At 40.4% G+C, this 26,756-nt stretch overlaps 1 protein-coding gene across 1 annotated transcript in view; it reads right to left on the reverse strand.

Moving 5' to 3' along the window:
* Positions 1-26,756, reverse strand: part of GPHN (gephyrin) — a 425,375-nt gene that overhangs the window by 343,720 nt on the left and 54,899 nt on the right. Inside the window, exon 2 of the mRNA XM_008138937.3 lies at positions 12,752-12,830. Coding sequence (XP_008137159.1) covers positions 12,752-12,830 — 79 coding nt within the window. The remainder of the gene's footprint in view (positions 1-12,751; positions 12,831-26,756) is intronic.

Consider the following 26,756-nt stretch of genomic DNA (forward strand, 5'->3'; position numbering starts at 1 on the left):
TGGGGCGTGGGGTGGCCTGGGCGAGGGGCCTGTGATGGTTTGCAGGCCAGCCATGCCCCCAGTGACCCAAGCAGAGGCCCTGGTATCTGGGATTTATTTATCTTCTACAATTCAAACTTTGTAGTCTTGAGCAGAGGCCAGGGCCAACCAGGGCTGGCAGGAAGCTTGGCTTCCTCCATCACTGGGTCAACCCAAGCCTCCTGCTCTCTCCAGCTCCGTGGCTGCCACCATTTTTGTTGGGATTTATTTATCTTCTATAATTGAAACTTTGTAGCCTTGTGCGGAGGCCAGGGCGGGCCAGGGAGGGCAGGAAGCTTGACTTCCTCCATCGTTGGGGGCAACCCAAGCCTCCTGATTACTCCAGCTCCATGGCCACTGCCATATTTGTGGGGTTAATTTGCATACTCACTCCTGATTGGCTGGTGGGCATGGCTTGTTGGGGTAGCGGTGGTGTGGTCAATTTGCATATTTCTCTTTTATTAGCTAGGATACTACCAATACCTTTCTAAATGACATACTATATCCAGACAGCAAAATGTTTTGTGTTAAAGTAATAACACTTCTTGAGAATGTATTAGTTCTTCCTTAACTTAACAACTGAGAATTAGTATAGCACATATCTCTTGGTTTTACCACTATTTTTTTCTTGGACTACCTCGTCCCTCACTTATTTAAGGTATCCCACTATTCTGGCCTCAGGCATTTGTCCTATGACTAGTCAATTAATATAGCCTATACCCCTGCCCACAGTAATTGAGTACATGACCAGATTAACAAAATTAGAAAGCTTCCAAGGGATTTTATATTTTAGAGCTGGAATTGAAGAGAGACTATGGAGCCAGAAGGAAGAAAATTCGAGTAAGTTGGCAGCCATTATCCTGGTTTTATGGAGAAAACCTGAATGCAGTAAGAGAAACTAAAGCCAAAAAAGACCAGAGAAGATAATGGCAGTTGCACAAACTCCCTAATTCTAGTCTTGAAATATATATACTAGGTGTACCAGTTAATAATGGCGGATTTTGTAATTAAAGAAAACACAATAATTTCAAGAGAAACATCAAAAGTGCTTTATTCAAAGTAATGTCCATCACTAGCTACACATTTCCCCCATCTTTCAGGTAATTAGTGGATACTATCCCAACAGAACTTTTGTTTCATAGGTTTTGAAGTCTGCTCAGAAAGTGCGTGTGCCATGTATCAGAACAAGTGGTAAACTGAAGGAGCAAGGTTTGGTGAATACGGCTGGTGGGTTAATACTTCCCAGGCAAGATCTTTTAACGTGTCTTTAAATGGTTTTGAAGTGTGTGATGGTGCGTTATCATGAAGCAAAATTACTTTGCTGTGTCTTCTGGCACATTCTGGTTGTTTCACAATCAAAGCGTGGTTCAAATTGATTATTTGTTGTCGGTAGCGATCAGTATTAACTGTTTCACCTGGTTTTAGAAGCTCATAATACACCACACCTTCCTGATCACACCAAACACAGAGCATTGTCTTCTTTCTGAAGTGATTTGGCCTTGCAGTCAATGTTGATGGTTGACCTGGGTCAACCCATGATTCTGTGCTTTTGGGATTCTCAAAATAAATCCACTTTTCCTCGCCAGTCACAATTTTATGCAAAAAGTACTTTCTTTCGTGCCATTGAAGCAACATTTTACTGATGACTTTTTGGTTTTCCATTTGTCTTTCCATTTGTCTTTTCCAACATTTTACTGATGACTCTTTGGTTTTCCATTTTGGTTTTATAGTTGATGTGGCACCCATTTACCTTCCTTTAAAATCTTTCCCATTGCTTGTAAACAATTGGAAATTGTTTGCTGAGCAACATTTAATCTTTCTGCAAGTTTGACATGCATCTTCATCCAATAATGCTTGTAATTGTAGGTCTTCAAACTTTTTCAGTTGACCTGGACGTTCTTTGTCTTTCACATCGAAATCATCACTATTAAAGCATTTAAACCAGCGTTCACAAGTATCTTGAGATGGAGCATGTTCACCATAAGCTTCCCAAAATATACGATAACTTTTTCTTCAACGTCAAGTAATGAGTTAAAACTTCCCATAAATGCTCTTTTTTGGCATGAAATTCGACATTCTTAAGCGTAAAAATATCTATATGATGTTAACACCTTCAGCAAATTTGGCATATGAAGTTTTGAAGCTTGCTGTCCATACAACAAAATAGCATACATATCAAATCACATACATATCAACATACGTGTAACTCCATCTATTGAAAAGAATCTGCATTATTAACTGGTACATCTAGTACATTCTCAAGAATGTATGGCATGATGGAAATGAGGAAAGTCTCCCAAAACCAAAGTGAAATTTAAAGTCTTTGGATTTGCAGTTCTGACATAGAACATACAGTAAAACAACACTATAGCACCAGTCCAGATTAAAATGTGTTATCCCAATATACACTTTATAGACCAAAAATGCATAAGCAAAAAAGGAGTCTGATTAAAAATGATAAAAACTTAGATATACTAATATTATTATAAACAAGGCAGCTTTGGTAGCTGTCTTAGATTTAGCAAACACTTGATGACAATGTAAAGTGAATGATCAGTAATGTTTAAAATGCTGTCATTGGAAAACTGTATTTTTCCACATCAAATAAAATTTATTTATAGAGTAACAAAAGATAACAATATAAAAACTCTTCCATTTTGTTCAATAAATATTAAAGTTCTCAAAGTTAGTCTAAATTGCAATTTAATAAGTAGACAATTAAAAATTTAAATTAATCTACCTGAAAATGCAGTATGAGAATGTATAGCTATATGGAAAATAACCACTTCAAAATAACCACTGTTTATCCTCTGCTGACTGGCATTTTTAAGAAATTCAATTCACCATAGCAACCTGTCTTAACACCAGCAGATAAGTACAGGCTATATTTAGATATGATTGCTTTCCAGCCGAGAATCCTGTCTTCCTTCATATTTAATGACTTGATCCAAGGAACCAAAATATCATTCAATCAGATTGTAAGGTGAAGACAAGTATACTAAAGCAGATAAGGCTGTGTTTGAAAACCATGCAAAGAATAGTTTCCACCAAAGATGAAAATTTATAAAGTACATAAAGGTAAATAACATTTTGATATCTAAGAAATTTACAAACACATGTAACTATTTTGTCCAATTTTATCTTTCTTCTTAAAGATGAAACACCATTATCAAACACTAATGATCTATAATATCAAAGTACATTTGAACTAGCAGATTGTTGTTTTTTAATTAGTATGCTGCATTTCCAATCTGGCATTTTTTTACTCAAAAGAAACAGATTTTTTTATTTTTTTTTTACTAATTAAAACAGATTTTTTTTTTTTACTCAAAAGAAATCCTTTAGATGAGGTACAACAAGAGCAGTAGCAATATAAAACTAGTAATACAATACAAAATAAGGAAGATGAATTCATTAAAATGCTATTGTTACAAAATTACTATGGACCTATTTGTACTTTATAATCTTCAAAATGATAGTGAAAAAAATTTCTGTTTTACTAAGTAAGTACCATAGTTTTATACAGTTTACATCACAATATACCAAAAGATCATAACAATAAAACATAAACAATACCTTTTATTTTTCTTTACTCTATAGATTAGTTGCATCAAAATCATTACTAAAGACAATATGTGAAGTCCAATTAAAAAATACCAAGACCAGGAGAGAAACCAAGATGGCGGCATAGGTAAACATCTGAACTTGCCGCCTCGCACAACAACTTCAAAACTACAACTAAAAGACAAAACGGACATCATCCAGAACCACAGGAAGACTGGCTGAGTGGAAATTCTACAACTAGAAGGAAAGAGAAAAGCACACTGAGACTCAGAGGAGGTGCAGAAGGCAGAGGTACAGAGGCGCATGCGTGGAGAGGGCTGGCAACTGAGTACGCGGCTGTCTTTTTCAAGCCAGAGGGAGACACAAGCTCCCGACTGCTCTGAACTTCAGTTCCGGGCGAGACTCTGGGGACCCAGACTCATACAGGGAGAAACTGGACTGTCTGGCAGGGGCAGAACTCGAGGGCGGCTTTCTCTCAGAGGTGCTTGCAGCGATTACCATGGGACATGGTGACCCAGGGGCCTCTTAGGGCAGAGCTGACGGGAAGCCATTGCTGTTTGCTCCGCCCTGAGACTCCGCCCCATCCAAGCTGTGTGCAGAGGCTTTTGCATATGAATGGCCTGGTCCTTTGAATTCTAAACTTACCTATCAAACTGCAGCTGAGTCAGAGAGACCCAGAACATCCAAAAGAAGGCCAAAGGCCCCAGAGCACTTGCATTGTTTCACAGCAGGGCCTCATCTGGGCACCTCCAAAACCCAAACAAAGAAGAGGAATCTGCAGATCTCTCTATAGCTCCTGCTGGGTGGCCTCAAGCAGAGGCTAAATTAGCACCTCCTTGGAGATCCAAGAGCCAGTGTACCCAGTGGTCAGAGTAGGACCATCCAGATGACAACTCCTCAGATCTATAAGGGACACACTCAGGGGGCAGACTCAGTGAGCACCAAAGCCCCACTGAAGCAAGTCTTGCCTCATAAGGGTGTCTCCAGCACAGAAGTTCTTCCATCATAGACACAGCTGATCCTCACAGCCAATTGGCCTGGAGGTCAATTCCTCCCAGTCATACCAACAACAATCAAGGCTTAACTACAACAAGACTGTGCACACAGCCCATAAAGGGGTGCACCAAGAGTGTCCACCTCAGGTAACTGGGGAGGCTAGGCCAGTGGGCCCTATAGGACACCTCGCACACAAAGCCACTCTATCAACTCAGGGAATCAGCCAAAATGCGGAGACAAAGAAACAGGTCACAAATGAAAGAAATAGAGGAAAGCAAACTACTGGATATAGAGTTCAAAACCACGGTTATAAGGTTTTTCAAGAATTTTCTAGAAAAGGCCAATAAATTTAGTGAGACCCTCGAGGATATGAAAAAGGACCAACTAGAAATTAAGCATACACTGACTGAAATAAAAAATAATATACAGAGATCCAACAGCAGAATAGAGGATCACAAGAATCAAGTCAAAGATTTGAAATACAAAGAAGCAAAAAACACCCAAACAGTAAAGCAAAAAGAAAAAAGAATCCAAAAATATGAAGATAGTGTAAGGAGCCTCTGGGACAACTTCAAGCGTACCAACATCCGAATTATGGCGGTGCCAGAAGAAGAGAGAGAGCAAGATACTAAAAACCTATTTGAAGAAATAATGACCGAAAACTTCCCCCACCTGGTGAAAGAAATAGACTTACAAGTCCAGGAAGTGCAGAAAACCCCAAACAAAAGGAATCCAAAGAGGACCACACCAAGACACATCATCATTAAAATGCCAAGAGCAAAAGACAAACAGAGAATATTAAAAGCAGCAAGAAAAAAAACAGTTAGTTACCTACAAGAGAGCACCCATACGATTGTCAGCTGATTTCTCAACAGAATCTATGCAGGCCAGATGGGAGTGGCAAGAAATATTCAAAGTGATGAATAGCAAGAACATACAACCAAGATTACTCTACCCAGCAAAGCTATCATTCAGAACTGAAGGTCAGATAAAGAGCTTCACAGATAAGAAAAAGCTAAAGGAGTTCATCACTGCCAAACCAGTATTATATGAAATGCTGAAAGGTTTTCTTTAAGAAGAGGAAGAAGAAGAAAAAGGTAAAGATAAAAATTACGAACAACAAATACATATCTATCAACAAGTGAATCTAAAATTCAAGTGAATAAAAAATCTGATGACCAGAATTATCTGGTGGATATAATAGAATCAGGGGCATAGAAAGGGAGTGGACTGACAATCCTCAGGGGGAAAGGGGTGTGGGGGATGTGGGAAGAGACTGGACAAAAATCATACACCTATGGATGAGGTCAGTGAGGGAGAGTAAGGGCATGGGGTGGGGTGGGGTGGGGTGGGAACCGGGTAGAGGGGAGCTATGGGGGGAAAAAGAGGAACAACTGTAATAATCTGAAAAATAAAGTTTTTTTTAAAAAAACACACATGGAAAAAAAAATACCAAGACTATATCATCTCAAACTCTTTAGTATGTCTACTATCAAAAGCCTCCAGAAAACCCAAACAAACAAATAGAAAATCACAAGGGTTGATAAAGTGGATAAATTAGAATCCTTGTGCATTTTTGGTGGGTATATATAATGGTACAACCTTTAAGGAAAACAGTATGGTAGTTCTTTAAAAAATAAAAACAGAATTACTATATGACACAGCAATTCTGCTTCTGGGTATATAAACCAATGAAGTGAAAGCAGGGTCTCAAACAGATATTAGCACACCCATGTCCATAACAGCAGTATTCACAATAGTCAAAAAGGAGAAGCAACCTAGTATTCACTGATGGATGAAAGAATAAACAGAAGATGGCATCTTCTTTTTTCTTCTTCTTCTTAAAGACCCTTTAACATTTCTTATAATATTGGTTTGGTGGTAATAAACTCCTTTACCTTTTTCTTGTCTGGGAAGTTCTTTATTTGCCGTCAATTCTAAACGTTAGCTTTGCTGAGTAGCGTAATCTTGATTGTAGTTCCTTGCTGTGAATCATTTTGAATATTTCATGCCAATACCTTCTGGCCTGCAAAGTTTCTGTTGAGAATCAGCTGACAGCCTTATGGGAACTCCCTTGTAGGTAACTAACTGGTTTACCTTGCTGCCTTTAAGATTTTCACTTTGGCTTTAAGCTTTTGCATTTTAATTATGATGTGTCTTAGTGTGGGCTTCTTTAGAGTCATCTTGTTTGGGACTCTCTGTGTTTCCTGAACTTGTATGTATATTTCCTTCAACAAGTTAGATCCTTATTTTTTCATCTAAGTTTTATTTAAAGAACTTTTTAATGTTTTGATTTTAGAGGAAGAGAAAGGAAGAGGGGAGAGGGAGAGAAAGAGATTAATTTGTTGTTCTGCTTATTTATGCACTCAATGGTTGCTCCTTGTATGTGCCCTGACCAGAGATCAAACCCACAACTTTAGTATATTGGGAAGACACTTTAACCAACTGAGCTACCTGGCCAGAACCCTCATCTAGGTTTTCAATTATTGCTTTCTCTCTCTTCCCTCCCCTCCTCCCTGTCTCTCCCTCTCTCTTTCTCTCTCTCTTTCTTTCTTTCTCTCTCTCTCTCTCTCTCTCTCTCTCTCTCTCTCTCTCTCTCTCTCTCTCTCTCCTCTCTCCCTCCCTCCCTCCCTCCCTCCTCCTTCTGGAACCCCCATCATGCAAATGTTGGTACTCTTGAAGTCATCCCAGAGGCTCCTTATAACTATCCACATTTTTTAAAATTCTTTTTTCTTTTTGTTGTTCTTATTGGGTGTTTGCTGCTTATGTATCTTCCAATTGCTGATTTGATCCTCTGCTTCACCTACTCTACTGTTGATACCCTGTAATGTATTCTTCATTTCAGTTAGTGTATTCTTCATTTCTAACACTCTTGTTAGAGTTTCCATGTCCTTTTTAAAGCTATACTGAGTTCCTTTAGTATCCTTACAACCATTGTTTTAAATTCTGTATCTGGGTAGTTTGCATACCTCCATTTCATTAAGTTCTTTTTCTGGAGATTTCTCTTGTTTTTTCGTTTGGGACCTGTTTCTTTGTCGTATCTTGACTGCTTCCTGGTGTTTGTTTCTATGTATTAGGCAGAGCTGCTACGACTCCCAGGTTTGTAGCATTCCCTCATACAGTAGGTGTCCTATAGGGCCCAGTGGTACAGCCTCCCAAGCCACCTGAGCCAGGTGCGCCAGGTGTGCCCCCATGTGGGCTTTGTGCACCCTCCTGTTTTAGTTCAGTTTTGAATGCTGATGGCACATCACTGGAATTGACTCCTAGGTCGTTTGACTGAGAGGGCTGGCCATGACCACTATGGAGATCTGCTGTGCAAAAGCCAACCCTACAGAGCAGACTTGCTTCAGTGAGGCTTTTGTGCCCTCTGAGTCCAACCCTTGAGTATGTCACTCGTGGAAGTGGTTGTGTTGTAATCTGGCATGGTCTAAAGCTATCCATTCAGTACACTGGTTCTGAGACCTCCTGGTAAGTGCAGACTATCACCTGTGTCCTGCCAGGGAACACCAGGCATGAGCTATGGCCCCTACTTGTGCTGGGCTTGGATATGCCTGAGAGGTGCCAATCTGTGAACCAAGGCTGGCTGCGCTAATGCCAGACCTAGGTCCACTTAGCAAGGAGTATGGGATATGCAGAGGTCAAATGCTGCTTGTTTAAGAAATTTTAGTTATGTTGGAAGCATGAGTAAGAGAGGCCATGTGTTGCCCTAACCGGTTTGGCTCAGTGGATAGAGCGTCGGCCTGCGGACTGAAAGGTCCCAGGTTCGATTCCGGTCAAGGGCATGTACCTTGGTTGCGGGCACATTCCCAGTGGGAGGTGTGCAGGAGGCAGCTGATCGATGTTTCTAACTCTCTATCCCTCTCTCTTCCTCTCTGTAAAAAATCAATAAAATATATTTTAAAAAAAAGAAAAAAAAAAAAGAGAGGCCATGTGTATGAAAAAGCTTGGGTGAGCCTGAAAATTGAATGGAGTGTGTCTCAGGGCATCACCAGGGTGGCAAACAATGTTAGTCAGGTTGATGGAAAGCCAGATATAGCACCTGCCAGTTCTGTGGGGGGAGGTCTTGGCAAAAGAACAATGGCCTCTGCCAGCACTTTTGCCTGGTCGAAAACTGCCCCTCCAGCTCTGGGCCTGAAGCCAGATAATTATGTTCCTCCCCATATGTTACAATACCTTTCAAAAGCTACTGTGACAGTAGTGCTACAGCTGATAGAATGAGTCCAAGTAAGTCTGTGCTCAGGCCCTTTAAGAGGAGTGCCAGGGGCTCCAGAAGCTCTCCATCTCATGCAGTCACCATCCTGGCTAGTTTTTACAGTCCTATGTCATAGGGATTTCTCTTTCCAGCACTGAAATCCTGGACTGGGGTTTCTGGTGTGGAGCTTGGACACCTGGCTCCTCAGAGGAGAACCTTAATAGCCTAGATATCCCTACCAATTTTTTACTGCCAGACATAGGTGTGGGCCCAGCCCTTTCCATGTCTACCAGTCTCGATGTGGCTTATTCTTTATGTCCTTAGTTGTAGGACTTCTGTTTACTAGATTTCTGATGATACTGAATGATTCTTATTTTGTAGTTTAGTTATAACTTTGATGTGATTGTGGGAGGTCCCAAGTACCTCATTCATTCATGCTGCCAACTTGACCAGAACTCCCCAAGACTAGAAAGTGTTGCTTAGGAATTCACAACTTTGTCTTCTTCCAAAGCATCCCTCCTTCGTATGTTCCACAATATAGCTCACTCAATTCATTCAAGCCCAATAATTAATTTACTACAATAAAAAAAAAATCTTGGGATGTATATTATATAGAGTTTAGATAAATTACAGAGGGTCTATCACATTATTCCAGTAGCTTCATCAGATTAATTATATGAATTTGTCACTTTTGATTTGCATCTCTCAGATGATTAGTGACTTTGAGCATGTTTTCATATATCTCTTGGCCTTCTGTATGTCCTCTTTCCCAAAGAGTCTATTTAGGTCCTTTGTCCGTTTTTTATTGGATTATCTTCCTTTTATTAAGTTGTATGAGTTCCTGGTAAATGTTGGAGATTAAACCCTTATGGGAGATAACATTGGAAAATATGTTTTCCCATGCAGTGGGTTTTCTTGTTGTTTTGTTTATGGTTTCTTTTGCTGTGCAGAAGCTTTTTATGTTGATGTAGTCCCATTTGTTTATTTTCTCCTTAGTTTCCATTGCCCTAGGAGCTGTATCGGTAAAGCTATTGCTACGACAAATGTCTGCTATTTTGCTGCCTATGGCTTCTTCTAAGATATTTATGGTTCCCCATCTTTCGTTTAAGTCCTTTATCCATTTTGAGTTTATTTTTGTGTATGGTGTAAATTGGTGGTCTAGTTTCATTTTTTTTGCAGGTATCTGTCCAATTTTCCCAACGCCATTTATTGAAGACTGTCTTGACTCTACTGTATGCTCTTGCCTCCTTTGTCAAATATTAATTGAGCATAATGGCTTGGGGCAATTTCGGGGTTTTCTGTTCAGTTCCATTGGTCTATATGTCTGTTCTTGTGCCAGTACCAGGCAGTTTTGAGAACAGTGGGTTTGTACTAGTAACATAGCTTGATATATAGTATTGTGATCCTCCCTACTTTGTTCTTCTTTCTGAGGATTGCCACGGCTATTCAGGGTTTTTATTTTTTTTATTTTTGGAGAGTTTTTTCTAAGTATGTGAAATATGCCATTGGTATTTTTATGGGGATTGCATTAAATCTATAGATTGCTTTGGGTAGTATGGACATTGTAATGATGTTGATTCTACCAATCCATGAACACGGTATATTCTGTCATTTGTTTATGTCTTCCTCTATCTCTTTCTTCAATGTCCTGTAGTTTTCTGAGTACAGGTCTTTTACCTCCTTAGTTAAGTTTATTCCTCGGTATCTTAATTTTTTTGTTGCAATGGTAAATGAGATTGTTTTTGTTGTTTCTCTTCTTGTGAGTTTATTATTGGTATATAAAAAGGCCATATATTCTGAGTGTTAATTTTGTATCCTACTCATTACCGAATTCATTTATTAAGTCTAGAAGCTTTTTAGATGGAGTCTTTAGGGTTTTCTGTGTATAATATGTCATCTGCGAATAATGATGGTTTTACTCCTTCTTTTCCAATTTGAATGCCTTTTATTTCTTCTTCTTGTCTGATGGCTAAGGCTAGCACTTCCAGTACTATGTCGAACAGGAGTGGTGAAAGTGGGCATCCCTGTCTTGTTCCTATTCTTGGGGGAAATGGTTTTACTTTTTGCCCATTCAGTATGATGTTGGCTCTAGGTTTGTCATATAAGACTTTTATTATGTATGATCCCGCTATTCCCACTTTGCTGAGAGTTTTTATCAAGAAAGGGTGTTGGATTTTGTCAAATGCTTTTTCTGCATCAACTGATATGATTATGTGATTTCGTCTCTCAATTTATGTGATGGATCACATTTATTGATTTGCAGATATTTTACCAGCCTTGCAGCCCTGGAATAAATCACACTTTATCATGGTGTATGATCATAATACTGGATCCGATTTGCTAGAATTTGGTTGAGGATTTCATCATCTATGTTCATCAGGAATATTAGCCTGTAATTTTCTTTCTTTGTAGTGTCTTTATCTGGTTTTGGGATTAGGATAATACTGGCTTCATAGAAAGAGCTTGGAAGTATGCCTTCCTCTTGAATTTTTTGGAATAATCTAAGGATAGGTTTTAGTTCTTCTTTGAATGTTTTGTCAAATTCCCCTGTGAAGCCATCCAGACCAGGGCTTTTGTTTGCTGGAAGTATTTTTATTACTGCTTCGATTTCATTGGTAGTTATCGGCCTATTCAGGTTTTATTTATTCTTCCTGAATAAGTTTTGGAAAATTTTCATAATTCTTAATAAAGAAAAAGTTAAGTTCTTTCCAAATCCAAGTGGCAAAAGCAAAATATAAAAGTATTTTACACTATATTCTCTTTTTTTAAATATATTTTTATTGATTTCAGAGAGGAAGGGAGAGGGAGAGAAAGATAGAAACACCAATGATGAGAGAGAATCACTGATTGGCTGCCTCCTGCATGCCCCACACTGGGGATTAAGTCTGCAACCTAGGCATGTGCCCTGACAGGGAATTGAACCATGACCTCCTGGTTCATAGGTTGATGATCAACTATTGAGCCACACCAAACAAACTTCACTAAATTCTTACATTCTAGGCTAATGCCAATTAAGAAAATGATTCTGAATTAAGGAAGTATCTGGGTACTCTAAAACAGAAAACTCAAAATTATTTTGTCCATCCAATACAGTAGTGATCTGAGATAAATTTTTCTTAAAATACTAAGGTTAGATTTAGAATTTAGTTACATGTTACACGATAAATATTATTCTACATTCTGGAAAGAAGTATCAAATTCTCTCAAAACACTATAATTCATTATTTTAATCTACTATCTATAATAATAAAAGCATAATATGCTAATCATACTGGATGACCTTCCTTCCGGACAAAGCCTCAGTGGGAGAAGGCTGCGGCACAGACAGCAGAGGCCCCTGGCTGCAACGGTGGCAGATGGGGGCCAGGGCCGAGGCCCTTGCACAAATTTCATGCATTGGGCCTCTAGTTGAAGTATAATTCTCCATAGCTTTTATATCATTAAAGTCCACATGAGCATATTATTTTCCACAAATATTGCATTAAACAGGTATATAACCCTATTACATTAAAAATATACCTTACAAATAATAATGCAATTATTTAATTTATTCATTCAAATAAACATTACTCAACATTCATTGACTAGGAATATTTACATTCACATACACTAATTATATTCTTAATTACATATTTATAGGACTGAAAGGACAACTGTCAGTCCTTATTGGAATAAAAATCCTGAAGAAAGATTATGGGAAATCCTTTTGATTAAAAAAAAAAAAGAGAGATTAAGAAAAATAGTTGAGAGTTGGTTTTGGGAAGTCATTTCTGAATTAATTACATTAAAAATTTCAATTTTCAAAATTCTGTATCTGTGACTATAGTATATATTTTTAAATGAATAAAAATAATTAAGGAATCAATAACCTTCAGGTTCAACAAATTTTTGTTTAAAGCAGTTCTGTTACAACTCTTTTGAAAAAAGTCACACCAACCATAAACTTTTAAATTATAATTAATACTAAAAGCCAATACTCACAAAGAAGGATCTTGTACGAGATCTTTGAGATTTATCCCACTGCGATCTTCTGCAAGATTCCTGAAGCAACTATCACTCACTAAACAGGAAAGGGGGAAAGAAAAATAAAATTAATTTTTGTTTACATTTCATTTAAATTACTGCTGACAAAATGAATTTTGAAATTAAAATTCTCTCTCAGGATACAGTTTTTCCAAATAGCAATATTGGTCAATCTCTGGGCCTAGTACACTTAGCAAGAAATATTAATATTCAATCACAAACCAATAATCTAAACACAAAAACTAAATATAAAGTGCAGTGCATAAAAGAGTAAACATCTGAGTCAAAATTTTGTTATTTTTACAAAGCTAATTTACCAGCACAAAGTGGAAAGTCACTGCTTCCACAAAACTTAAAAATATATAAATTATCTCCCCAAATCATATTTTTAAATATACTGAAAAGCAATGGAAGTAAAATCTACACTAATAAAAGGGTAATATGCTAATTAGACCTGGAGACCTTCCAAGAGACCTTCCGGATATCCTTCCAGACAAATCCATGGTGGCAGGGCCGAGGCAGAGGCAGTTAGGGGCAAGCAGGCCAGGAGGGAAGAGCAGTTGGGGGTGATCAGGTCGGCGGGGGGGCAGTTGGGCGTGAGCAGGCTGGCAGTGGGGGGCAGTTGGGGGCAAGCAGGCCGGCGGGGGTGGGGGCAGTTGGGGATGAGCAGGCTGGCAGGTGGGGGCAGTTTGGGGTGATCAGGCCAGCAAGGGGGACAGTTGAGGGCAAGCAGGCCGACGGGGGGGGGGGGCAGTTGGGGGCGAGCAGGGGGGGCAGTTGGGGGTGATCAGGCTGGCAAGGGGGGGGCAGTTGGAGACAAGAAGGCCAGCAGGGGGGGCAGTTGGGGGTGAGCAGGCCAGCAGGTAGAGTGGTTAGGGGCGATCAGGCAGGCAGGCAGGTGAATGGTTAGGAGCGAGTGGTCCCAGTTTGCGAGAAGGATGTCCGGCTACCGGTTTAGGCCCGATCCCTGTGGGACATCCCCCGAGGGGTCCAAGATTGGAGTGGGTGCAAGCCGGGCTGAGGGACACCCCCCACCCCACGCACAAATTTCATACACCGGGCCACTAGTAAATAAATAAAAAGAAAAGTAGTATCTATTCTTAGGTAATCTTGGACTGTTGATTGTTTTCCTTTCTGGGAGATGTGCCATTTAGACACAAGCTAAGATCCAGAAAGAGTGACACCACCAAGGAAAAGAGAAACCAGCATAGCTCTTCATGGTTCACGCACTGGTATGATAGATTGGAATTTTATGAAATTCTCCAAATACAGAGAGTTTTCTATTAGGAGATCTGTTGAGGACTTGGGCTGCACGAATGGATTGAGAAAGAAGGACAGATTGAGCTAGAAAGGGAAAAAAAAAATGTTTTCTGCAGTGTTATAGTGCTTAGGAGTCAAAGTCACACTGTAACAGTTAGCGCCTACTACTTATAGTATAGAATTTCAACAGGTTTCCCTTCAAGACATGTGTTTTCAAGCAAAAGCACCCCACCTTGAGCGGGGGGAATAAAAAAGAGGCAAAACCCAAAAGGTAGGGCTAAATATCCCACAATGTCATAGTTCATTAAGTATAGTCACACCAAAGAGAAATATCTGCAACAAAACAGGTCTTGCTTTTAAGACATTTAAAACCAGAGGTACGAGGTATATGTAAAAGTGTCACTCAAATCACCCAGCTCAATTCATGGTTGAGTTAAGGTAATTAGCACTTCATTTCTTTGTAATATAGCAAGAAAATAACATTTACATCAATCTTATTATCCTATATAAACAGTATTTGGGATACAATAATAATTATGAGACATGGGCCACAAAATATGACCAATAACTAATAGAAAAAATAATATCTATAAGCTGACCTACAGATAATACAGATTTAGAAGATAAAGACTTTAAGAAAACTGTATAACAAAAGTTAAATAAGGCACAGAAAAGTGTTCACAGAAGAAAAATTCAACAGATAAATCTATGAAAATAATTAAATAGTGATTTTAGAACTGAAAAATACCATATGTGAAATTGAGAAATCAGTGGGTAAGTTTTATAGCTGATCCAACACAGCAAAAAGACAGGCTAATGAACTTGAAGAGATCAGCAGAAAATATCTAACTAAAGCACAGAAAGAAAAAAAAATGAGAAAAACGAAACAAAAAAGACATGTGGGAATTAAACAACCCAACTTAACTGCAGTTGAAAAGAGAAGAGAGAATGAGGATGAAGTAATAGTTTCAAAAAAAAAAAAAAAAAAGCTAAGAATACACCTAAACTGATACTATACATTATCTCACTAACTCAGGAAGTATAACCAACCCAAGAATGGAAAAAATGAAAGAAAATCGGATGCAGCAGTAAAATGGCTGAACATTAAAGAAAACCTTAAATACAAGTAGGAAGAAAAAGGACACATCACCATCAAAGGAAAAACAAAACTTACAGCTGAGTATTCAACATAAACTATGGAATCCAGAAGACAATGAAATGACATGTTTAAAATGCTGGGTGAGGGAGGAGAATCTGAGAATATAAAAATCTTGATAAAATATTTATTCTAAAATTAAAGGCAAAATAAAGCTTTATATAATACTAGAGGACCGGTGCACGAAATTTGTGAATGGGAGTGGGGGGGGGTCCCTCAGCCTGGCCTGCACCCTCTCCAATCTGGGACCCGTCGGGGGATGTCCAGCTGCCGATTTAAACTGGCAGTCGGACATTCCTCTTGCAATATGGGACGGCTGGCTCCTAACTGCTCACCTGACTGCCTGCCTGCCTGATCGCCCCTAACCACTCTGCCTGCCTGCCTGGTCGCCCCTAACCGCCTCTGCCTGCCTGATCGCACCTAACCACTCTGCCTGCCTGCCTGATTCCCCCTAACCACATCTGCCTGCCTGCCTAATCACCCCTAACCACCTCTGCCTGCCGGCCTGATCTCCCCTAACCACTCTCCTATTCAGGCCTGATTGCCTTAAACTGCTCTCCCCTGCCGGCCTGATCGCCCCTAACCACCTCTGCCTAGGCCCCGCCACCATGGCTTTGTCCGGAAGGATTTCTGTAAGACGTCTGGTCTATCCGGTCTAATTAGCATAGTACCCTTTTATTAGTATAGATTTTATATTAGGTAAGCATAAATATTAAGTGATTATTTTCTACTTCAAGTTAACAGTATACACACACACACACAATGAGTGGCCAGATTATTATGATCTCTGAATGCATAATAATTTGACCACTCAGTGCAGACTGACCACAGAGTTGGGATTTTAAAATAAGGTTTTTCCATGTATAAGAACTGCATTGTGGATAGTTAGAAAGAAGCAGAGGACTTACTAGCCAGAGGCTGGGGGCCACTATCTTCTGGTCCCTTGACATATCAAGATTTGCAAGCTTTCCCTTATACATAAGTACACTGAGTGGCCAGATTATTATGCATTCAGAGATCATAATAAGCTGGCCACTCAGTGTGTGTGTGTGTATATATATATATGCCATTTATAATCTACATAAAAAGCAAGAACAATATAATATTAAAAATATTTAAAGTTGAAAAAGGTTTGAATTCTTATTAATTACCCCCAAAATCCCCATGTTTTTTGCAATGAGTGAAGTAATTTTGATTAATATATAATTTTTATTCCATATTTAATAGACACTGATCTCAATCTGTTGATTTGAGACAAAATTTCTGCTTTTTATAACTTTAACAAAAATGCTCTTTATTATACCATTAAATGAGTAGGACCAAAAAAGAAAATGTTGGCATATTTTAAGAAAAGTTGGTTTTCAGCTGAGCTGAACTAAAATTGAAAGTATGATAATACATTATAAAATTTGTTCTCATAAAGTTTCTTGCCCAATTTGGCAAATGCAAGTGCTTAGTTATAAACATCAAGAGTCTGTAGGTTTGGTAGGCTTAATTAAAATGGAATAAACCTTTGAACCTTTAAAGGCTTGCTAGTCAGCTCTCTGTGAAATGAGTTTTGCTAAAAAAGGCCCTTTTCTAAAATTCATGTCCCATCCAAATATTAAGTTAAAAACAGAAGAAATCTAAAGAAATCATTTATTAACAAAAAATTCTGAAACTTTGGCTTCCTAATAAAATAATTTCTTTTAGTTAAAATTTTTTTTCACCAATGCAATAAATATTATTTCTGAATTATAAATAAGAATAGAGGCCCGGTGCACAAAATTCATGCAGGGGAGTGGGGGTGTGTGTGTCCCTCAGCCCAGTCTGCACCCTATCCAATTTGGGACCCCTTGGGGGATGTCCCACAGGGATCGGGCCTAAACCGGCAATCAGACATCCCTTTCACAACCTGGGACTGCTGGCTCCCAACCGCTCGCCTGCCTGCCTGCCTGATTTCCCCTAACTGCTTCTGCCTGCAAGCCTGATCAACCCCTAACCACTCCCCTGCCAGCCTGATCGAAGCCTAACTGCTCCCCTGCTGGCACAATGGCCCCCAACTGCCCTCTCCTGCTGGCCTGGTCGCCCCTAGCTGCCCTCCCCTGCAGGCCTGATCCCCCTCAACTGACCTCCTCTGCTGACCCGGTCACCCCTAACTGCCCTCCCTTGCAGGCCTGGTCGCCCCTAACTGCCTCTGCCTGCCTGCCTAATCGCCCCTAACTGCCCTCCCCGGCCAACCTGATCTCGCCCCCAATGGCCTCTGCCTGCCTGATCACCCCTAACTGCCCTTACCTTGCCGTCCTCATCTCACCCCCAACTGCCCTCCCCTGCTGGCCTGATCTCGCCCTCAACTACCCTCCCTCCCCTGCCGGCCTGGTTGCCCCCAACTACCCTCCCCTGCTGGCCTGATCTTATCCCCAATGGCCCTCCCCTGCCAGCATGGTTGCCCCCAATTACCCTCCCCTGCCGGCCTGATCTCATCCCCAACAGCCCTCCCCTGCCGGCCTGATCTTGCCCCCAACTGCCCTCCCCTGCCGGCCTGGTTGCCCCCAAGTGCCCACCCCTACTGGCCTGATCTCACCCCCAACAGCCCTCCCCTGCCGGCCAATTTGGTTCTGATTGGTCGGTTTCTATGCGAGTCAGCATCTAAAGCTCCACCTCCTAGGCAGCCATTGGCTCCTCACAATTCACTCAGATGTGGTTCTGATTGGTTGGTTTCTATGCCAGTCAGCGTCAAAAGCTCTGCCTCCTAGGCAGCCATTGGCGCCTCACAGTTCACCCAGATTTGGTTCTGACTGGTCGGTTTCAATGCCAGTCAGTGTCTCTGGGCCTATCTCTGGGCCTGATCAGAGGGGCGTGGCTGATCAGCAGCCCCCACAGAAGCCTGGAGAGAAACAGAGGTGTGGCTGCTGGCGAAGCCCAGAGAGAAAGAGTGAGGCAACAGCTGATCAACAGCAGCCATCAGACCCTGCCTCTCTCTTTGGGCCTCTCTCTGGGCCTGATCCACAGTCCTCTTGGTAGTCAGTTCTGGGTCGCCGTGCCCGCACCAGCTGCTGTCAGTGCTGGGTCGCCATGGCAACCCAGCACTGGCTGCAGGACTGACTTCCAGTCGGTCGAGCCTTCAGTCGTTTTGGACGTTACGGACTCTGGGTTTTTATATATTAGGATAAGGTGTCTTTAAACAGAAACACATAAAATATGTATTGATCAGCTGACCAAAATGTTGTGAACAAAGGCTCTCAGTAACCTACCCCTGTAATTCCTCTAGGAGTAATGATTCATTATCTACTAATTCAGTGTGTGTGCATCTTTATAGTACAATTAGTAGCCCTGCACACGAATCCGTGCGTGAGTAGCTTGCTGCTGCTTGCCTCAGCTGGCCACCCGCCCACCACTGCTGGTAGCTCTCTGCTGCTCGTAGCTCGCTGCCCCGTCCTCCTGGAGCTCTCCACCTGCTGGCCTGCCCTCCTGTAGCTCTCCACCCTCTGTGCCGCCCTCCTGTAGCTTCCCCCGACCCCCTCACAGCTTGCTGCCCTGCCCCCTCCTGTAGCTCTCTGCCGCCCGCTTGTAGCTTGTAGTTTGCTGCCCCACCCGAGGCGCAATGGATAATTAGCATATTCCTCTATTATTATATAGGACTAGAGGCCCTATGCATGAAAATTTGTGCAAGAGTAGGTCTTCCTTCCCCCTGCTGCTGGCACCGGCTTCCCTCCAGCACCCTCCTCTGGCTGCCAGCAGGCACCTAGGACCTGGGCTGGCTTCCCTCCTGACCTGGCTTCATCAGGAAGGACGTCTGGAATAACATCAGGTCTAATTAGCATATTACCCTTTTATTATTATAGATACTATAAGTAATGAAAATGAACTGTGTTTAGAATATGGCCAAATACATAGTAAAAGCTCAGTAACTAATAATTAGCATTACTGCTTTATTATTATTTAGCACAAGCACATACTCAAACCTCTGCTGAATTACTGCCTGAATAAAAATAAGAACCAGATAGAAAAAGGAAGAAAATTTCCTAATTATTCTTATAAAATAGGTATGACATTAACCCCAAAATTTGACAAAAACTACATAAAGAAAGAAAACTACAGATCAAATACACTTATGAATAACACTGTAAAAATCTTATGATGTTTTTCAAAAGAATTCAAACAGTCCACGCAAGAGAAGAAAGTCATAATTAATTTTGGCAGTTCTTAAAATAGTATACCAGCTTGACAATGTTAGCCAGATTTAATCAACTCATTTTTAAATGAAAACTTCCAAATAAAATCTTGTATCATTACCACAAATAAGGAAAGTATGACTTGCCATAAATAAAAGTAACAGTAAATATATATTTCATTAAATTCTAGCAAAGAATGTTACTTACAGAATATTCTGCTTCTAAGCCCCTCTTTGTTAACAAGGGAGAATGATAAATGTTCAAGGTGTGTCAAAAGATTATGTTTATGCATATAATGTAAAGGAGTGAAAAATCATTAAAAAGGGAAATGCTTTTTTAGTGATTTGATACTATTTAATGCTCTGCCCCTAACATTCCTAAAATCATCCCACATATCTGAATGTGACACACTTTGAGAAACACTATATCATGCTGTTTCTTAATTGATATTATCTCTGGAAATATTTCTCCCCACAACAGTTTAAACTCTATTGACAGAAAATGAATCTTATATTTAATTCCCTATAGTATCTAGTCCAATAACTGATACACAATAGGCACTTAATGATATGTTTAAGTGCACCAAAAAGATAACTTATTATACCAGGCAACTTATTCAGAATTCTTAGAGCTGAAAAACCTCGTGAGATCACCTATTATCCTAACTTTACTCATTTAAAGATATGAATGCTAAGGGCCAAAGACAATAAGTGACTAGCCTGATATTCAAATTTGTTTTTAGTGACACTGAGATTTAATTATCAGATGTCATTTGAATGGCTAAAGGCAAATCAACCCTGTTGACATTTTATTTAAGGCCAGAAAGACAATAGATTTGGGAAGGGAGAAGGGAAGAGTCACAGACATTGAGAGAGATAATTTGCCCAAAAATGCTCCACAAGAAAAATTCTTAGGCTGGAAAAAAAAACCTAGCCAGAATTCCACCCACATTTCAAAGATTCTCCCAGGTGAAAGGGTAGAGAGGCAGAAGATCCTCTCAGGGAGATGGCTGTGTCCATGCCTTAGTGAGAATTTTCTAAACTTCTTTTATCACTATAAGAGTGGTCCCATGCCTGGAATCTCAAGCATTTGTTTATTCCACTGGTTTCCTCCCATCTCCCAATCCCCAATCCTGAACTGACTGTAAATATATGTTCAACACTGCAAGAAGAATTGGAATAAAAATACAAAATTCAAGTAACCCTTGGAGTGAAAAATTTGTCTCTAAAGCTCTTGACTTAATGATAACATTTTCTAGCCCATAGAAAAAAAAATTTTGTGGATTAAAATAGAGACAGCTTCCTCAGAAGATAAACTTTAAAAATTAACTGGAAACATTACTATGTATGAAAAATAGTTATTTTGTTTGTAAATGATACAATTTAACTTTTAAAAATGGGGAGTGGCATAGGGTTATTATAAGTATCTAGAGTAAATAAAAAAACTGGCCAGCCGAAACCCGTTTGGCTCAGTGGATATAGCGTTGGTCTGCGGACTCAAGGGTCCCAGGTTCGATTCCGGTCAAGGGCATGTACCTTGGTTGCGGGAACATCCCCAGTAGGGGGTGTGCAAGAGGCAGCTGATCGATGTTTCTCTCTCATCGATGTTTCTAACTCTCTATCCCTCTCTCTTCCTCTCTGTAAAAAATCAATAAAATATATTTAAAAACAAAACAAAACAAAACTTGCCAGATTCAGGGTCACTTCAGGAACATGGGGGTCTAAAACCTGGGAATCAAACACCCTATCAGGATTCTCTTTGCCTCTCCAGCTCTTTCATCTCTGCTTCTCTGTGAGTAGATCTCATTCTCTCCAAATAAACATAGGTTACCTATCTATATGGTGTGGGAAATGGAAAGGAGGGCATGATCTTTGGCAGGTTGGAACTCCTATCCACCCTGGATATATTACTACTAGTTGCCTGGTGCAGCCTGCACCCTCTCCAATCAGGAACCCCTTGGGGGATGTCGACTGCCGGTTTAGGCCTGATCCCTACAGTCAGATAGCCCTCTCATAATCCAGGACGGCTGGCTCCTAACCACTCGCCTGCCTGATTGCCCCCTAACTGCTCCCCTGTAGGCCTGATTGAGGCCTAGATGCTCCCCTGCAGGCCCGATCGCCCCCAACTGCCCTCCCCTGCCCGTCCATTGGCCACAACTGCCCTCCCCTGCCAGCCTGATCACCCACAACTGCCCTCCCCAGCTGGCCTGATTGCCCATAACTGCCCTCCCCTGCTGCGACCCACCTCCTTCTCTGGGACCCACCTCCACCGCGTGAGGCGGTGGAGATGCTGAGATTGGCCTCCTCTGTGCCATGCGGAGTCGCGGGACGCCCAGGCCTCACTGCCTCCACTGTGGGTGCAGCCATCTTGTGGTGGCCATCTTGTGACGTTGCATGCGAGGGCCACCTAGGCTTTTATTAGTATAGATAGCCAGTGAGGTGGGGAATTACGATTGGCTACTTCTGGGTTAACTCCCCAGACTAATAACCAAGGGTAGAATATTATGTTTGGTATAGTCCCATCAAAAGCATAATGGTATGTGTTGGGGAAGAAGTATGGTCTGTTAACAGAAATTAGAAAAGTATGCTGGACAGAGAAAAATGCTAACTATCATATTTTAATTCAATTTTAGTTGTGTATAATCAATTTCTCAAGATAACAGATTTATTGGTACATGGGGAAACATGATTGGTTAGTTCTTGAGGAAGAACACCTTCATCAGTCAAGGTTTACAACTATCAACAGGAGTGTTTAAACACAAGCCACCCCTCAGTATTAATAAATTAAGACAATATATACATACATACATATGCATATATATACATATAAGCATATACACATATATATAATGTACTATCGCATATGCTTAAAATGACTTGAATTTAGCTACAATATAGAGCTAAATTCATTCCATCAACATGCTTTTTTTATTCTTGGAAATAGTTTTCCTACAATATCTTTTCAAGGCCAAATATATCACATGTTTATAAATATGCTATAAATGTATACAAAGATGGCATGTCAAGAAAATTGTCACAATTCACTGAATTACCCCATTGAGCTGAAAAGACAAGAATTTACGTAGCAGAAAAGAAATGCTCATGAAATGGGAAATATAGAGGTAGAAAAGCATAGAATTATGATGTATAAAGTGATATATTCTATAAATAGTTCAAGTATTGATAATATTCAATCTGTTTAATGTACTAGAAAGAGAATGTATTTAAAGTTCAAATTCAATTACTATTTCCAACCAAGGACTTTTTAAGACTCAAAGCACCTATTTACTCATATCCTTTCACCAAAATTTCTTTTGAGAGTGAACAACAAATTAGATTTAAAAATAAAATTAGAAATAAAAATAAGTGAATAAACATATATTTTCCCCTCACCACCCCCCCCCCCCGGGAAATAATATAGATGTTATTTATATCATGTTGGTGACTCAATAGATGGCACTGTTCTCATTAAATCAAAATAGATCTAATAATCTGGTTTGAAATGTCATAATAAGAAACAGGGCATATAAACTTAACCAAGAATACTAATGTGCTTTTACCAAAAATATAAAACAATATCCTAAAAACTTGTATAAATGAATGAATTGATCTAACCAAATTTTAAATATGGTGAATGATTATTTATTTTAAAAAATACTTATTTCCCCTGCAGCTTAACTAGAATTCTATATATTTTCTTTGTAAATATTAATGAATAATCTAATAACACCTCTACTAAAAAAATAAATTGGTTCTCTTTCCCCTAATTAAAATGTGAAATAACAGTACTCTCTATTTGTTTTAACAGCTCCTTGTCAAAAATAAGAGAATGTAATTATTGACAAGGAGTACATCTTACACATTTTTATAGATCCCACAGTGAGTAATACATAAATATACCCAGGGTAACGCCTAAAAAACACTTACTTAACAAAGGCACCAAATAAAGTTATTTAATAAACATAATATTCATCAACAAAATGCATAAAATTATTTACTGAGTGGGATATACATGAGTAAATAAAAGAAACAAAAGTGAAACCAATAAAATCCATTATCCAGACTGGTAAGTTAACTTGGAGATTTTATATTTAAATTCTAAAGTGATGAGTTTTTATTTCCACATAAAAAAGGAAATAATCACGTAAAGGAAAGGATCCACATAAACTAGGTTGTATTAATGGCCCTAAGACATCTGAGTGACTATCTTTAATTTAGTCAGTCATTCAACAAGTATTTTCTGAGAACCCTATAGTGTACTATATTATACTAGAGGCCCGGTGCACGGATTTGTGCACCAGTGGCATCACTCAGCCTGGCCTGTGCCCTCTCGCAATCTGGGACCCCTGGGGAAAGCGAAGCGGCAGTTCACAGCTTACCCCTACTTCCTAATTGTGCAAAATTTCATTGTTAGAAATGTTGCTATGTGTGCTTTAAAGGTTATATTTGTTTTTAATGTTAAGAATAAAGATACCATGTTTTCATTTAAACCTCTTGAAATATTATAAAACAATGCATGTTCACTAATACAAAGGTTGAGAGTTCAGGCCAGAACTCTTAGCTACTTGAATTTTATTTTCCTTCCCCAACAATTTGCTAGATGCTTGCACTGTTCTCTGCTCTCTATGACATTCCCAGGCTGGGCGCTGCACCGCTCTCGCTCATCCCAGTCCCACTGCGCCTGCCACCACCACTGCTTGGTAGCGTTGCGGCGTAGGCCAGAGAGGCTAGTGCCACTGCAGCTGCCCTTGCCAGCCATGAGCCTGGCATCCGTTGGTGAGCTGACGGCACTCCTGCTGTGGGAGCGCATTGACCACCAGGGAGCAGCTCCTGTGTTGAGTGTCTGCCACCTGGTGGACAATGTGCATCATAGCGACTGGTCATTCCGCCAGTCGGTCGATTTGCATATTAGGCTTTTATTATATAGGACTAGAGGCCCAGTGCACCAAATTCGTGCACAGGTAGGATCCCTAGCGGCTCCTGGCCGGAGCCTCCCTTCCCCCAGCTGCCTGCCGCCGCCACTGACTGGGGCCTCCCTTCACACCTGCCTTGGCCTGGCGCCACCCACTCACCTGTTCCACCATCCCGCTGCAGTCCCGCTCTCGTCGGGGACCACCTGGACGGGGAGCACCTCCATTGCTGCCCACTGCAAGCACTGCATCACCGACGCCCACCATGTTCCACACCACCCCCTGGTGGTCAGCACACGTCTAACTCCCGATCGGTCAAACTCCCACACATGGGGACAATTTGCATATTAGCCTTTTATTATATAGGAATGGAGGCCCAGTGCACGAAATTCATGCAGGGGAGGGTCCCTCAGCCTGGCCTGCACCCTCTCGCAATCCAGGACCCCTCGGGCCTAAACCGGCAGTTGGACATCCCTCTCGCAAACTGGGACCAGTCGCCCCTAACCACTCGCCTGCCTGCCTGCCTGCCTGCTCACCCCTAACTGCTCACCTGCCTGCTCACCCCTAACTGCTCGCCCCTAACTGCTCGCCTGCCTGCCTGCCTGCCTGCTCAGAGCACGTCATAGCGACCAGTCGTTCCACTTGTTCTGATCATTCCACCATAATGGTCACTTAGGTTTTTATATATATAGACTAGTGACTTAATATTAAGGAAATTAATTAGAAGAAATATTTTAATATTACCATCCACCCTTTCTCTATAATAGAAGTGCCAACCAAATTCACAACCAACAATGACAGATGGAAACACATGCATGTGATTGGCGCCAGCGAATGTATCAGGCATGTATGTGTGAGTCAACTTAGCCTTTTATAGATATAGAGCAAGCTTGCTTAATTAAACCTGCTTTCTAATTTAGCTGAACTTTTTCTTTCCCAGTGAAGCACCCCAACTTCTCTTTCAGGTAATTGTCAGCAACACAGCAGTAAATATCAACACGAGCACATTATGACTGTAGATCATACAGGGAGACCAAAGAGTAAAATATATTCTGCGTGGTGAGAAAACCTGAAGTCATTTTCAAGGTCCACCATTTCTTACTTCTTTTTAGTCGGGTCAAGTTTCTAAGCTTTCTAAATCTCCACTTTCTGGCTAATGAAAGCAGGATTCCACCAAGTCTCCTATCTACCTACTCCAGGACTTCTGTGAGGATCAAATGAGATGAGGCACGGGAAAACGCTTCACAGATATTTGGTTACAGTGTAAAGTGTTTCCACCTGGGTATAAAGCAAGTCATGTTCCTGGGCTAAAGAAAATGCAAGGAGGCTAGTCGTTGCTAGGGAGAGGAAGCTAGTGTTGCTACTTGATGTTATTCCCCGGAGGAGGTAAGGAATTTAGCATATTAGTATTTTATATAGATAGATGACTTCACAGTCCAAGATCCAAACAAATCCCTAGGGATTTTTAACAGGAATCAAGGCAATCCTCCTAGATCTATTAGCTCTACATCCCACCCATCTTTCTCATTTTCTTGCTCTATATCTGAACAGAATAGCCAGGCCCTTGGAATATTCCATATGAAAGCAATTCAGCATTAAATAGCCGTATCTGTTTCTCTATTAAGGCTTAACATTAGTCACTCTTCCAGACCAAGTACTAATATAGAGCCACACTACTGCCAAAGGCTACACCACCATCCCAAGTCCCCTAGGCTGCTAAAACAAATGTGGGATCAGATACCATTTCTAGGCTCTAATGTTGCTCTGTACTCTTAGTTTAGCTTTTCCTAACCCAGTAGGCTCAAGATTCTAGGATTTTGCTTTAGTTCCTGCTACTCTGTTTTCTTACCAGTTTTTTATCTGGGGTTCTGTAGCCAAGTCCCAGAACTCTACTAAATGGCAAAATTCATTCTCAAGATAATAATTACATCCCTTCATGATGATTACCTATATTGAATTTCCTGATATACCCTTACTACCTGATTAGCAACAACTCCATTTGAAAACTTAGTGCCAACAACACTGTTTTAAAGACAACCTGGCCTGCCACACTTTTTGTTTACTCTTACCTATTCAGTTCAATTTCCCAAGTCAGCATCTACAGCCAAATCTGTGCTACAAAGTTCCAAAGAGGCTAAGCTTCTGTTAAATCCCAGGCTCCTTAATAACTGTCAACAGCCCTGTGTTGCCTGGAGAAACCTTGCCCCAAGATGTGATGTCATTAGCTATATTCTGTAAAATATTTAGGAGTCTATAAACACTCGTAAGCCTCTTAAACTCAAAATATTTCTAGTTCAGAACACAAACCAACAAACAAAATTTAACTGATCTGCCAGTGCTAGGCCTAATTAAAGATCTTACAGATGAAAAAGAAAAATTCCTTCCTTTAAGGAGCTCAGTCTTGTGGGGCTAAAAGACTTCCATTAAGTTAAAGGATAGTTCGGGAATGCATACAACCTAGACTGGAAAAAAAGGCAATAAAAA

The sequence above is a fragment of the Eptesicus fuscus genome, chromosome 5 (genome assembly GCF_027574615.1).
Source record: "Eptesicus fuscus isolate TK198812 chromosome 5, DD_ASM_mEF_20220401, whole genome shotgun sequence".
NCBI classification, from domain to species: domain Eukaryota; kingdom Metazoa; phylum Chordata; class Mammalia; order Chiroptera; family Vespertilionidae; genus Eptesicus; species Eptesicus fuscus.